This window comes from Opisthocomus hoazin, chromosome 12 (assembly GCF_030867145.1).
Source record: "Opisthocomus hoazin isolate bOpiHoa1 chromosome 12, bOpiHoa1.hap1, whole genome shotgun sequence".
Taxonomy (NCBI): Eukaryota; Metazoa; Chordata; class Aves; order Opisthocomiformes; family Opisthocomidae; genus Opisthocomus; species Opisthocomus hoazin.
In genome coordinates, this window is record NC_134425.1 from 29,169,148 (window position 1) to 29,184,623 (window position 15,476).

Sequence of the window (15,476 nt, forward strand, 5' to 3'; positions counted from 1 at the left end):
GTCCATGTTTTACACACAGGCACAGTTTAATTGCCGTGAAGAGACATGTCAATGTGGTGAATAATGAAGAATTTATGTGAATTGTTGACTGGTTCATAGGCTGGTTCATTACATCAAGAATTTTCTCTGTTGTATCTGTTTACCATGTGGTATTTTTTAGACCATAGTAAGCAGCAGTTTGTTGAATCAGACTCTCCGCGGGGCAGCTGGTCTGCTGGGTGTCTGCCTCTGATAGACAGTAAAACACTCATTTCTAGTCTGCTGTCAGTGGCAGACATTTGTATTGTAGACATACAATTGGATTTGTTTAAAATGTGGTTGAGATTCTTGTTTATTTAAACATCTCTCTTTTTGAGTGTCACTGTAACCCTGCTGATTCTGTGTTTCATTGCAGAACTACCCATGAGTTCTTGTTTGGTGCCCTTGCTGAACTTCTAGATAATGCCAGGTATGTACCTGAGACTGCCCAATTCCCAAGGCAAATTTCGTTAACATTTAGTTAGCCTGCTTACTTACTGATCTTGAGCAATTTTCACTTCTGGTAGACTTTACGAGAAATACAAAATAGAAGACTTTGCTGTAGTTTAGTATAAATATTTCCCTTGTTCCTCTTACACTGCAACATCTAGTCCCTTAAAAAAACCCCCACAATTATTTCTGAAAAGGTAAGTTTGAATGAATCATAGAATAACTCGGCTTGGAAGGGAAATTGTTAGAAGACACAAGACAGATTTAAGGAAAAAACAAGCCTGCCTGTTTAAAGAAATTGGTAAAATAATAATGACGGAAGCTGGGATTCTTGAGATACGTAGACCATCCCTGACCCTTAGCATCAAGCATGGTTACAGGATGAAAATGAAGTCAGAATTGTTATGCTGAAAAATAGAGCAAGAACATTTAGAGCAATTGTGACACTTGGGAGACTTGCTATTTGGAAATCGCAGGGTTTAGGCAACATTTCTTATGTTTGCATTCGGGAGTCCAGGCTATAGCTGTGTCCCAAGCCTTGCCATCTCTTGAGCTTCACAAAATATTCTGATGTGGCAGTGTGGAAATATTATGAGATTATTTTCTGTCAAGCATGAATTGTCACACTATGCAGTTCGTAAGGAGCCAAAAGTGGAAGATTTCTGTGTGGCAAGAACTTTGCGTGGAGAATCAGCCATGTGTGTGTGCACTGTTGCCATTTCCATGTCTCCTGCAACATAGTTAAATGTAGCATCTATGACGTTAATGTGTGGTTTTCTCTTCAACCTCTTGGTTCCTCCTCTGAAAAAAGAGAGGTTGGCCTTCTGGGAAGGTGGTACATGCGCTTGGCTGGAGATACAAAGACAAGACAAAGTGACTTTGGCATTTGGGAAGTGGGGTTTTATTACAGCACTACAACTGCACTCTTCTGATCAGCAAATCAAGGGTATGTAATGGTCTACATGAAAAAAAGATTGGTTTTTAGAAGAGGGCGATAGTGCTCTGTATGCTGCTTTTTCAAATACAGAGGTGAATGCAAAGTGTATGCTGGGCTTTGCTTAAAGGATCTTGTAATGACAGTTTCTTGTGACAACCTTGAATGTATTTGGATGGAGTTTTATGTGGAGTTACTAAACTTGTCATAGGTAGCGTGACAGAAAAAATGTAGCTGTTGTTTATTTCATACAGGAGGGAGCTCAGAAGTGTGTGCGTATTTGATCCATGCGCACCCCACGCCCCCAAAAGCCAGTGATACTCACTGTAACTAGGTTTAGTTTTGTGGCAGCAAAGTCTTCTGCTGGTGTTTGGGTTCAAGTAGGCAAAAAGTAGAACAGTGTGTCTTAACTTGTCTGTTAGTGCTGACTGGGGCTTTTGTGGACTTGGATCTGTGCAGCCAGTTCATTTTGGAAATTATTGCCTGTGCCTGGATTTTCGCTTCATTTGTATTTCACATTTGAGTACTGATTGTGTTTTTATTGCTTTGTAGAGATGCAGATGCCACGAGAATAGACATTTATACTGGTAAGTCGCTCTGGTGCTTCCTTGCATGTCAGCAGTTAAGTCAGTAGTTAATTTGGATTAGGCTGCAAATGCGTATTGTACCTGGTAGAATAAGAGTGAGGGTGTTTATGCCCAATACTACGTTCAGTTTTGGGCCCCTCACTAGAAGAAAGACATGGAGATGCTGGAGCGCATCCAAAGAAGAGCAATGAAGCTGGTGAAGGGTCTGGAGAGGAAGTCTTATGGGGGGTGTCTGAGGGAACTGAGATTGTTTAGCCTGGAGAAAAGGAGGCTTGGGGTGACCTTACTGCTTTCTACAACTACCGGAAAGGAGGTTGTGGCAAGGTGGGTGTCAGTCTCTTCTCCCAAGTAACAAGTGATAGGACAAGAGGGAACGGTGTCAACTTGCATCAGGGGAGATTTAGGTTGGCTATTAGGAGAAATTTCTTTACTGAAAGAGTGGTCAAGCGTTGGAACAGGCTGCCCAGGGAAGTGGTTGAGTCACCATCTATACATATTTGTAAGATGTGTAGATGTTGTGCTTAGGGACAAGGTTTAGTGGTGGACTTTGCAGTGTTAGGTTTATGGTTGGACTTGATGATCTTGGGGATCTTTTCCAACCTAAATAATTCTATGATTCTACTGCTTGTCCTTTGCCCAAGTGCCTGTTGTCTTTCAAAAAGTAATACTTTTCCAATAACTCAGGCAAGCACTTATATCAGCCTTCAGCTGAGGTCAGGTAAAGTGAGTAGCTGTTTATACTGGGTGCTTAAGGAACCTGCTTCTACGGTATGCTCTTTAGCATATATTTACATACAATGTAAAGTGCAGGAGAAGTTCTGGGTCATTCTGTAAGAAAACTGGTGCTCTTTCTTACAGCTTTGCCATATTGGGGTTGTGAAAGTCCAATTTGTTGTGTTACTTCTGTTGTGAACACTGATTCCATTTTACAGAACTTTTAACTTTTGCTTGTGGGAGTAGTGAATAACTCTTCTGTTGTAGAGCAACGGGAAGACCTACGAGGTGGATTCATGCTGTGTTTTTTGGATGATGGAACGGGAATGGATTCAAGTAAGTGACAGGAAGTTACACTTGCATTTGCTAGTTGAGGTTTCATGTTATGGCTTAAGCTGAATTAACAGCTCGGTTCTGTTGAAAGGGGTACGTTCTATGCCTGGATACATGTTCCTGCCTCTGCACTGGCTCTTTCACACTGTATCATATGTCAAACTATTCACCTCTTCAGTTGCAGAAAACTAATCTGGCTGAAAGAAAATTGTTTTGCTGCATTATAGAGTAGAGTCAGCCTGGCCTGTGGTTTTCCAGTACACCAAAGTTGGCCTTGGGGCTGGAGGGAGAACAGCGTAGCCAGAAAAGGCAACAAGCACAAACTTTGTGCATTAGCCTTTTTGCCGTTAGAGGCTGCCAAGTGGTTAGTGTATCTCAGCTCTAATAAGAAAATGTGTGTCCTGGTTTCAGCTGAGAGAGAGTTAATTTTCTTCACAGTAGCTGCTATGTTTTGGATTTGATATGAGAAGAATGCTGATAATACACTGAGGTTTTTAATTGTTGCTAAGAAATGAAGGACTTTTTCAGTTTCCCATGTTCAGCTGATGAGCAGGTTTACAAGAGCTAGGAGAGACCATAGTGAGGCAGCTAACCCAAACTGACCAATGGAAATATTCCATACCGTAGACGTTATGCTCAGGTTATAAATGGGGGCTGGCCAGGGGGCAGGACCTTTTCTGCTGAGTTTGAAACTTTTCCGTAAATGTGGTGACTGCTGTGAAATCCTCAAGGTCTGCGATCGCTGCTTGAGGACTGGGTGTGCAGTCGGTCGTCAGGTGGTGAGAAAAATTGTATTGTGTCACTTGTTTTGCATATTCCTTTTTATTGTTGTTATTGTTGTTATTATTATTGTTCCTTCCTTTGTTGTCTCATTAAACTGTCTTTATCTCAACCTACAAATTTTACTTTTTGTCCAGTCCCCTCCCCATCACACTGGGGAGGAAGGGCGGGGTGAGCGACTGGCTGTCCAGTGCTTAATTGCTGTCTGCCATGGCAGAAATGGAAAGCTTGGCTTTGAAAGCATTTTGCCATTGTTTCGTCATTGGCACGAAGATGATCTGAGGGCTGGAGTACCTCTTCTATGAGGACAGGCTGAGGGAGTTGGGGCTGTTCAGACTGGAGAAGAGAAGGCTCCGGGGTGACCTTATAGCAGCCTTCCAGTACCTGAAGGGAGCCTACAAGAAGGATGGAGAGGGACTTTTCACAAGGGTATGTAGTGATAGGACAAGGGGGAAAGGCTGTAAACTGAAAGAGGGCAGATTTAGATTAGATATTAGGAAGACATTCTTCATGAATGTGGTGAAACACTGGCAAATGTTGCCCAGAGAAGCTGTGGATGCCCCCTCCCTGGAAGTGTTCAAGGCCAGGTTGGATGGAGCTCTGAGCAACCTGGTCTAGTGGAAGATGTCCCTGCTCACGGCAGGGGAGTTGGAGCCACGTGATCTTTAAGGTCCCTTCCAACCCTTACCATTCTATGATTCTGTGATTCTATGATTCTATAAAATCTTAGGAGTATGAGAAGAATGTAACAAATGTACTTCTGCCTCATTGTAAGAATTGATGTAAATACATGTTGCATTTAGCAGGATAAAAGCCACCTTGCTTTGCTTTAGCATCAGTGAGCAGCACTGCCAACCCACACCAGAACATAGCCCCATACCTACTACCCATAGCTACTATGAAGAAAATTAACTTTATCCCAGCCAAAACCAGCACATTCTCAGCCACTTATTCCATACCATTTATGTCATGCTCAGATCCCACACTATCCAATACATCCTCGTTAACCACCTCCCCCCTTCCCATTCTTTGATATAATATGCAGTTGTCATTCCCTTAGTCTATGGGCCACCCTTAAATGTCCATAAGATGTCTAGAAATGTGCATAAAATGTCCATTGAGTTCATTTAGCGCATGACTTTGGGCTCTGTCTCTTATGGTGGCCACTCAGGACGGGAGAGGTGGTATGTTGTGTGAAGCTCTTGGGCATCAAAGCCAGCTCAGGTCAGGTCACTGCTGCGCTTGCACTGCTTCTTGTGAGGTTTGTCATCCATTGATTCAGGTGGTTCCTGCCGTGCAACTCAGATCATAGGCTACAACAATTTAAAGGTGTTTCAATTACAATATCCACCCCTGGTCCCTTTGGGCCAGGTTACAGGATTTAACATTGGAATGAACTTCTCCCCTTGCCTCTGCTCTGTCTTGGACTTATCCACAGACTGCAGTCCTTTAGGGGAGTATCTGCTCCAAGTGGAGCCTTGTCTGTGAGCCACAGTCTCTCCAGGGGTATACGTGCTGCAGCATGGACTTCTCCACAGCCACAGTCGCTTTGGGGTGCACCCATTCCAGCATTCCCGCCCCCCCCCCCCCCAGTTTTATTATTCAGCATGACATCCTATGGTATGGAATATCCATTTGGTCAGTTTGGGTCAGCTGTCCCAGCTGTATCCACTCCCAATTTCTTGTGCGGCCTCAGCCAACTTGCTGGTCAGGTGGTGCGAGAAGCAGAAAAGCCTTGACTGTGTAAGAACTGCTCGGCAGTAACTAAAACATCCCTGTGTTACCAACTCTGTTTTTGGCACAAGTCCAAAACATAGCCCCATACCAGCTACTATGAAGAAAATTAACTCTACCCCAGCCAAAACCAGCACATGGGTAGAAAATCTGGGCTAAATTGGAAGGTTTTGGAGAAAGCGGGGGACGTAAGTAAATAAGCATTGACTAGCATTTTTCTTTTGATTCCTCAGTACTTTAAGATCCTGTTGTGATACGAATCATTTAGTTCTATTTGTTAATGCTTATAAAAATATGTGAACATCTTTGATATGCAGATTTGTGACTTGCGTGAAAGAATTCAGTTTGAACTCTACATACCTTCTGTGTATTCTCTGGAATACAATTAAGGGTGCTAAGGAGGTCTTCTGAGAGTACTTTTCTGTTGCTAATGGAATTGAAGGAAGAGGTTAAGTCCCAGCTATAAAACAAGTTCAGAAACTTAACTGTGGCCTCATCACAAGCCTTTGGATCAGGGAGAAGAAATACAACCTTTTCTGCATGTCTCAAAAACAACGTGTTTGTCTCTGGATTGAGGGTAGAAGGTGACAAATGTCTGTTCTAATGCCACAGAGTCCAACAGCAGCTTTTACGCTGTTGTTGCTCCTGTGTTGCTGATTTTGTGGCAAAGCGGGCTTTAAGTATTGGCTAAGTATTAAGTTGCTTCTTTTGACTGATCTTTTTGCTAGATCTTGAGGGATTTTGTCCTGACTTTGGTAGTCTGAGGTACTCTCTAAGGGAGATTGGCAGATACTGTGTGTTGTAGTAGTGCAATAGTATTTCACAGCACTATACATCATATGCAGCAAATACCATTATGTCTTTTGATTGTCTTGATGCTTGCATCAAAGTGTGGTTTTTTCTGTGTCGGAATTTTTTTTTTTTTAATTTTCAATAGGCTGTGAAGTTATCTTTGCCCCTTTCTAGGACATTGCTTTTCAGAATGTGAAATAGGTATGCAACTTCGTTCAGCACTTTCAAAAAAGCCTTCTATTTTCAGTAGTCCGAGACATATTGTTCTGGTGCAGAGTCTGGCTCTAGCGATCGCATCTTCATGGCTTCAGTGCTGGATGGTTGTAATAAGATTGATATGCATTTGAAAGTCACTTGACCAAGGGCAGCCAGGTAGAAACGCCATTTGATGCACTGTTTGCCTGTCAACATGGATGAAGTTGACTGGGGAGAGTGTTATTCTAACTCCCTACAGGGGCCTCTCTCTGTTTCTGTCCCTGACTACAGGGGTCTGAGTTTTAATTTCTCATAATGCAGGACCTACCCCTTTTAAAGACATCTTGAAGATCTCTTTATGTGAAAGCTGATTTTAGGAGATGTCAGCAGAAAACCTTTTGCTGAACTTTTATCCCTCCTTATTTTGAAAATAGCATGAACATCCATACAGACCTTCCTTCAGCAGAAATCATAGAGCTTGGGAGTGTTTTATTTTACTGCATGATAATTTTAATTAAGGATTATTTCTATTGTACATAAAGCTGACTTGTTAAAAAGAATAACTACATGACTTGCTGTAGTGCTGTTGGAGCCCACACAAGCATGTGATCTTCCTGAGTAAACTGAAAGGGCAGCTTGGATGAGGCGTTGTCTGGGAGGATGAGTAAGTGAACCCAGGTATTTCTGTGTGTTTTTACACAGATGGAAGAGCTGAGCAGCTCAAGTGAACCGTTCCATGAACACATTTTCTATGTTACTCTGTCCTGTTGCTGCTCAGTCTTACTGGCCTTGTTCTGTGTTGGACAGTTCTAGATTTGTCTGGCAAGCTGTGAAAATGGAGAAGGGTATAGTGAGGCAACAGGCCAAATTTAAGTGCTCTGTCTGATAGCTTGTGGTTGTCAAGCCAAATGGTAGCTCCTCAACTAAAATTAGTGGAAGGCGTAAGTGATTATCATTTCTAAAAACTAGGTGTGTTTATCAAGTGACTCCTACTATATTCACATTCAGAACTTGCTGCATTGGCTTTCTTAATGATCATACTGGATTGTGTGGTCTGAAGGTCAAAATACGTTTGTACTCAAACCACAAATATTTTATGCCGTAGAGCCATAAGTTATGGAAAGATCTGAGGATTCAGTGATGCCACAGTACAGATCTTTTCTAAAAAAACATCGCATCCCACAGGGAGATGTTAAGATACTAGTACTGATCCAAAAGTTTAGCTTTTTCATAGGAACTAAAGAAGAGTCGATTAGAAAACCAAACAATAGATCTCACGCAGCACATTTTAAATTGGGATTTCCCATATTGTCAGTGGCATCACTACCGAGGATACTTAGGCTTAAGATTTTTCCCTATTGCTTGGGCTCTGAAGGCGCTGCATGAATTTAATGAATCAAAATGTAGGTTGAATGATGCAGTGAATCAACTTGTAGGTTGAAAAAGTATAAGAACTAATTTAGGAAGTGATCTGTAATTGTATTCTTAAAGGGTTGAAGAAAATAAGTCTTAAACATACATTTTAGAATCATACAACCATATAATAGCCCAGGTTGGAAGGGACCTCAAATATAGTTTGGCCCAACCTTTTGTGCGAAAGGGAGCCTGGATGGGGTGATTTAGCACCCTGTCCTGTTGCATCTTGAAAACCTCCAGCAATGGGGACTCCACCACATCCCTGGGGAGGTTGTTCCAGTGATTGATCATTCTCACTATAAAAAATGTCTTTCTTACACTGAGATGAAACCTCACCCAGTGCAACTTGTACCCATTGCCCCTTGTCTTTTCCATGTGGCTCCTTGTGAAGAGAGAGCCTTCATCCTCTTGATAGCTACCCTTTAGGTACTAGAATACTGTGCTGCGATTCCCTGCTGAGCCCTCTCTTCTCCATTTGCCTTTGTTGCTGCAGCGGTGCACTGCTGACTCATGACCAGCTTGTTGTCTGCCAGGACCCCCAGGTCCCTGTCAGCAAGGCTGCTCCCCAGCCGCACAGATCCCAGCCTATACTGGGGTCTTTGGTTATTTCATTCCAGGTCAGGGCCTCACCCTTCCCTTAAACTTCAGGCAGTTCTTGCTTGCCCACTCCCTAAGATGGCTGTCCCTTCTGATGTGTCCAGCATCAGCAAACTTGGTGTGGGTACTTTCAATCCCATCATCCAGATCCCTTATGGAGGTGTTGAACAGCGTGGGGCACAGCATCGATCTGTGGAGGACCCCACTTGTGACAGGCTCCCAGCCGGAGTAAAAACCATTGATGATGACCCGCTGAGCATGACCTGTGAGTCTGTTCCCTACCCATCTTGCATACCACCCATCTGGTCTGTCTTCCCAGTTTGTCCAGGAGTAGACTATGCAGAACAGTGTCCAATGCTTTGCTGAAGCCCAGCTAAACAACATCCACTGCTTTCCCATGTGGACAGAAAGAACTGCTTTGTTGTAGAAGGTGACCAGGTCAGTCAGGTGTGACTTGCCTTTGGTAAATCCGTGCTGGCTTCTCCCAATCACATGATTCGTTTGGCTTGTAATACTTTTTAAGAAGACTCATTCCATTGCTTTCCCAGGGATTGAATTAAATATATCAGTTCTTGCTCCTTTAAACTGTATTTTTGAAGTTTGGAAGCTCAAAAGACCTTTTGTTTTACTGGATGCAGTTAATTAAATACTAGTGTCTTTGTTACTTTATTAGATCTTGTATTTTTAAAATACTATTTATCCAAGGCTCATAATGGTTAGGAATGGTGTTTAAATGTAACTGGGATTCTAGCACTTATTTTAAAGTGTGTGTACATGTTTTTGTATGTAGGCAGTGACACTTAGGGGACCACCCTCAGGGGAGTGGTCTACACATTTCTCAATGGACAATGTCTCTTTAACCTTGTAGCACATTGACGTTTCCTCTCAAGTTAACAGAGCCTAGGCTTGGAGTGCCAAGGCCAGGGGTGAGATTGACAGCCCAGCTCAAGTGTGTTTACACCAATGCACGTAGCATGGGCAATAAACAGGAGGAGCTGGAAGCCATTATACAGCAGGACGGCTACAACTTGGTCGCCATCACAGAAACGTGGTGGGACAACTGGCATGACTGGCATGCTGTCATAGATGGCTACAGACTCTTTAGGAAAGACAGACCAACAAGGAGAGGTGGGGGAGTTGCTCTATATGTGAGGGAGCAAGTAGAATGCATTGAGCTTGGCCTGGGGGCAAATGAGGAACGAGTTGAAAGCTTGTGGGTTAGAATTAAGGGACAGGCTCATAAGGGTGACATTATGGTGGGTGTGTACTACAGGCCACCTGACCAGGAGGAGGAGGTTGATGAGGCCTTCTACAGGCAGCTGCAAGCAGCCTCACAGTCACAGGCCCTGGTTCTCATGGGGGACTTCAACCACCCTGACATCAGCTGGGAAGACCATACAGCTAGGCAGGCGCAATCCAGGAGGTTCCTGCAGAGCATCGATGATAACTTTCTGATGCAAGTGGTGGAGGAACCAACAAGGAAAGGCGCGCTGCTGGACCTTGTGTTAACAAACAAGGAGGGACTGGTGGAGGATGTGAAGGTTGGAGGTAGACTCGGCTGCAGTGACCATGAAATGGTTGAGTTCAGGATCCTGCGTGGAGGAAGCAGGGCGATAAGCAGGATCAAAACCCTGGACCTCAGGAGGGCTGACGTTATCAATCACTAGTCGTTTTCAGCCATTTCCCTCAGGTGGCTGGGTGTCTTCTCTTTGTTAGGGTGATAAAAGACCTCGGAGCTTCTCCCCTCTTGGTTTAGGCTGATTTCCCCCAGGTAGTAAATTAGATACTTTGGCTCTGGGATATTGTTTGAGGATGCTGTTGTGTCCACTGCAGGTACTCTACCTAATGCGAATATAGCAGATGAATTTATGGAAAAGGCAGGAAGGATGATTTTCTGTGCTCAGATTGAGACCTTCTTTAGTGTATTCTTAGCTGGAGAACTTGGAAATATGAGAGGACCCTCCTCGAAGGGTGAAGCCAGGTTCTGACTTCAGCGGCTGCCTTGTGGCCCATAGCGGGGGAGCGGGGAGGTACGGCTTGTGGCCCATAGCTGGGGAGCAGGCAGCTGCCTGCAGGAACGTCAGTGGTGCCATGTGCTATAACAGTCTGTGTACCCTTCAGGAGGATGCTCTGTTGCTGTCGGGAACTAAACAGCTCTGTCCCCCAGTTCTTCATCCCAGGCTTATGATGTTTCTTTATTAGGAAATTTTTTATCTGTTCCCTTGATTCCTTTTCTTGGTCTCTGAAGATCACTCTGCAGTCTTGAGCGAATTCCTTCAGATTGTTTTTTCTCTTGTCTCTTTGGCATAGATCACATCACACCCATCTTTGTTGCCAGGGAGTTTGTTTTTTTTTAAATCTGGTTACTCTGAGACATGACAAAATGAAAACAGTGTGGCTAAAATAGCCTTAAGTGAAACTCCCTCTAGATCCTTAACTCAGAAAAGCTGGAAAAAAATTTTATTTGTACCTTCATTCTTGGAAGGAGGTAAAAATTAAATATCTCCCAAAGACAGCAAGCCTGGAGCAGACACAGATGCTCCCTCACTGCCGAGTGGTCCCCTCTGCTCGGTATCATCTTCATCCCGGGAAAGGTGATGGAGCAGCTTATCCTGGAGGCCATCATGAAGCAAGTGGAAGAAAAGAAGGTTATCAGGAGTAGTCAGCATGGATTCACCAAGGGGAAATCATGCCTGACCAATCTGATAGCTTTCTACAATGACATGACTGGCTGGGTAGACAAAGGGAGAGCCGTGGATGTTGTCTACCTTGACTTCAGCAAGGCTTTCGACACAGTCTCCCATGATATCCTCCTAGGGAAGCTGAGGAAGTGTGGGCTGGATGAGTGATTGGTGAAGTGGATAGAGAACTGGCTGAATGGCAGAACTCAGAGGGTTGTCATCAGTGGCGCTGAGTCTAGTTGGAGGCTGGTAACAAGTGGTGTCCCCCAGGGGTCAGTACTGGGCCCAGTCTTGTTTAACTTCTTCATCAACGACCTGGATGAAGAGTTAGAATGTACCCTCAGCAAGTTTGCTGATGACACCAAACTGGGAGGTGTGGTAGATACACCAGAAGGCTGTGCTGCCATTCAGCGTGACCTGGATAGGCTGGAAAGCTGGGCAGAGAGGAACCTGATGAGGTTCAACAAAGCCAAATGCAGGGTCCTGCACCTGGGGAGGAACAACCTCATGCACCAGTACAGGCTTGGGGTGGACCTGCTGGAGAGCAGCTCTGTGGAGAGGGACCTGTGCGTCCTGGTGGACGACAGGTTAACCATGAGCCAGCAGTGTGCCCTGGCTGCCAAGAAAGCCAATGGGATCCTGGGGTGCATCAAGAAGAGTGTGGCCAGCAGGACGAGGGAGGTTCTCCTTCCCCTCTACACTGCCCTAGTGAGGCCTCGTCTAGAGTACTGTGTCCAGTTCTGGGCTCCCCAGTTCAAGAAAGATGAAGAGCCACTGGAGAGAGTCCAGCGGAGGGCTACGAGGATGATGAGGGGACTGGAGCATCTCCCCTACGAGGAGAGGTTGAGGGAACTGTGCTTGTTCAGCCTGAAGAAGAGAAGGCTGCGAGGGGACCTTATAAATGCTTACAAATATCTGCAGGGTGGGTGTCAGGAGGATGGGGCCAAGCTCTTTTCAGTGGTGCCCAGTGACAGGACAAGGGGCAATGGGCACAAACTGAGACACATGAAGTTCCGTCTGAACATGAGGAAGAACTTCTTCCCTCTGAGGGTGACAGAGCCCTGGAACAGGCTGCCCAGGGAGGTTGTGGAGTCTCCTTCTCTGGAGATATTCAAGACCCGCCTGGACAAGGTCCTGTGCAGCCTGCTCTGGGTGACCCTGCTTCGGCAGGAGGGTTGGACTAGATGACCCACAGAGGTCCCTTCCAACCCCTACAATTCTGTGATTCTGTGATCCCTCTGCCCAGAAAGAAGAATCTTTATAGGATGGTTTTGGACAACCAACATTCAATGATAAACCATATGGTCACCTTTTCTGAGAGAGGAAATGCTTCAGACAATTACTCTTTATCCTTTCTAGGCTTCTCAAAGTTATCTTAAAAATAGTTGTTGATACAATTTTTTTTATAGCAAAAGAGTTCCAGTAGCTTTCTCTTCTTAGAACATCCTCTATCCCCTTTTCTGACTAGGCATTAAAACTCACACAATAATAGTAATAATAGTAACAATAATATCGCCATCAACATCCTTACCCAGATTGCAAATAAGACATAATCTGACATTTTCTTTGTTTGGCTAGAAAATATTATAGTAGAATGAAGGAAAGAAAGAGGTACTCTCATCCAGTCAAAAGCTGGCTTTGAAATAGTTGTGGACCTCTGTTATGAACATACTGAATTGAGGCAGTAAGCTGCTTACACAGTTGTTCTCCTGTATTTTCACTGCATAATTTGTGGCTTCAAATCTGAATGTCATTTCAGTGGAAGATGGCATTCTGACAACCAGCTCAGTGATTTTGTGTTAGACCAATGATTTTGGTTCTAAACATCTTCCTGTAAAAACTCACTGTCAGTACTAGTGGGCATGGGTAAGTCTCCTGTATGCTTAAATCCAGATTGTCCATGGGCTCAGCCTCTGCGTAGCTGGCTGGTGAAGTGAGCAATGTCCTCTGCTCCCTCACAGCTTGTGTATGCATTTGAGGGCTGTAATTGTTGTTAGGCTTCCTGTTAAGGCACTTTGTGTTCCTTGTCTCTGGAACTGCATTTCATTTCTCCCTGTAAACTGTGTGGTGGAATGGTTGCTATCTCTTGGGGGAAGGCAGAGGAATTGTTCTGTCCTATGGATAATATTAAAAGGCTTTATCCTTTGAACAATAGAAAGGCTTGAACTAAAAATGACAGACTCTCTCAGCTCTAAAGCCATCATGTCCTTTCATTTTGTCCTGTGCTAATAAAATACTCCGTTAATTGCTGTGGTACTTGCTAGTACTGCCTTTTTACCCACAGCTGTCCTGTTGTCAGTAGTCCAGCAATGTGCTATGAAAATTACTAGTGCATTAGGTAATCGTAGTGTTCAGTTCAGCGTCATGAAGAAAAAGTTTTCGAGTCTGTGGTGTCAGCAGTACATGCAGTACAGCAGAGCTGCAGTGTCCTAAGGTATGTTTTGGTTTATGAGTACGCTGACAATTGTGGTGGACACAACAGATCATCTTGTGGACAGTTTTTTGTAAAAATAAGTGTCTTTGTGCGGTTCCGATGGGGCACTGGGCTACTCTGAAACTTAAAACTGTTTTTTGTCAGCGTAAAGTCCCCGTACAAAGCTTTTGATAATGTAAATGCCAGCAAGCAATGTGTATCTTATAGGGCTGTTTGGTAGAGCCTCGGGATGAGGCCTCTTCCATGCTACATCTTTCTGTGCTACTTATAGTGGTGAAGAAGTTTATCTAAAAGATACGTGTGTGTGTCTGTATGTTAAAATAAACTTCTTTTGTTCCCTGTCTCTTGTTCCAGATGAAGCTGCCAGTGTTATTCAATTTGGTAAATCAGCCAAGCGATCACCGGAGTCAACTCAGATTGGGCAGTATGGGAACGGCTTGAAATCGTAGGTATTGCAACAGCCAGCCTCCTATGATTATGGAGGTTAGAGCTGAGATAGTAAATGTATTTTTTGCTTGGAGGTGTATATCTTTTTTTCCAGAAAAAAAAGCAAATGAAATCTAAATTAAGATACCATGATTTGGTAGACAGGAGCTCTATGAACATCTGCTGTAGCTCTTCAGTGGCAGAGAAGTCTGTCCAAAGCTGATGACAGTATTTTACCAGTATGTTTACATGATGCAGAGAATACAGATCAGAGCTGGGGGAAAAAAATGAAAGAGCAGGAAACAAAACCTTAATATGCCTGTCGCACACAGATTGTAAAATTGGAGCAAAATAGTGCTGCAGCCTCTCACTAGGAAAGTTGTCTGGTACAAATCAGATGGACTTAAACCTTTTCTTTTTTTCTTAAATCAAACAAATGCATGAAGAATAAGAGGAATGATGGAAGGAATGAGAGGAAGAGTGGGGTTGAGTGGCAGAGGAACAGAGGCTGGAAGGAAATCTTACTGGTTGGAGGAGATTTGCTAGGAACGAGAAGGGTGCTTGCTGTGGTGAACTGATGTCTTTGGAAAGTTAGAGGGCTTTTATGGCTTACTCCGATAGTCTATTCTGCTTTATGCGGTTGCATGTCACTTGATTATTTATATGCATCCTACTGGGGAGGTCTGTGGGACTCTATAATCTGGGAGGAGAGAAAAAAAGGGGATGTAAGCGATCTTGAGATACTATTGATCCAGGTGCAGTGCAGGACAGATCCCAGATCTTGCTTGTGCACTTCCAGGACAGATCTCTGTCCTGTTTATAACCTTGAGCAAGAGGCATCCTGTATTACAGCTGAGAAGGGCAGACTGAAGTCTAAACACGCAAAAGGTGAGCTTTGGTATTTCATTAAGACAATCTAAAGAGAACTGAACTGACAGAACACTAATCCTTATTTTGATGCAGTGTTAATTTTTATTTGTTAAGGTTTTTTGAGCGAGTTGGGTAATAGGGTAAAAGAGAAGATGAGGAAGGCACTACTGGGGATGAGAGTGTGGAAGGAAGATGGAACTGTCCTTTTTCGTGACAACTAACTGCTAAGTTGCGTTAGTTAGTGTCAGTGAGTCTTTCAAGTTAGACATTAGGAAACGTGCAGGACAGCCAGGGGATCAGGCCCATCCAGCATGGGTTCATGAAAGGCCGGTCCTGCTTGATCAACCTGATCCTTCTATGATCAGGTGACCTACCTAGTGGATGAGGGAAGGGCTATGGTTGTTATCTACGTAGACTTTAGTAAAGCCTTTGATACTGACTCCCATAGCATTCTCCTAGAGAAGCTGGCAGCTCATGGCTCGAACAGGTGTACTCTTCGCTGAGTGAAAAACTGG

The 15,476-nt window shown here is 44.0% G+C and overlaps 1 protein-coding gene across 2 annotated transcripts in view; it reads left to right on the plus strand.

Moving 5' to 3' along the window:
* Positions 1-15,476, plus strand: part of MORC2 (MORC family CW-type zinc finger 2) — a 55,321-nt gene that overhangs the window by 5,859 nt on the left and 33,986 nt on the right. For both annotated transcript variants that reach the window (XM_075433470.1, XM_075433469.1), the window contains exons 2-5: positions 395-448; positions 1,955-1,989; positions 2,971-3,039; positions 14,020-14,110. In XM_075433470.1, coding sequence (XP_075289585.1) covers positions 3,000-3,039; positions 14,020-14,110 — 131 coding nt within the window. In that variant the 5' untranslated portion in view covers positions 395-448; positions 1,955-1,989; positions 2,971-2,999. The remainder of the gene's footprint in view (positions 1-394; positions 449-1,954; positions 1,990-2,970; positions 3,040-14,019; positions 14,111-15,476) is intronic.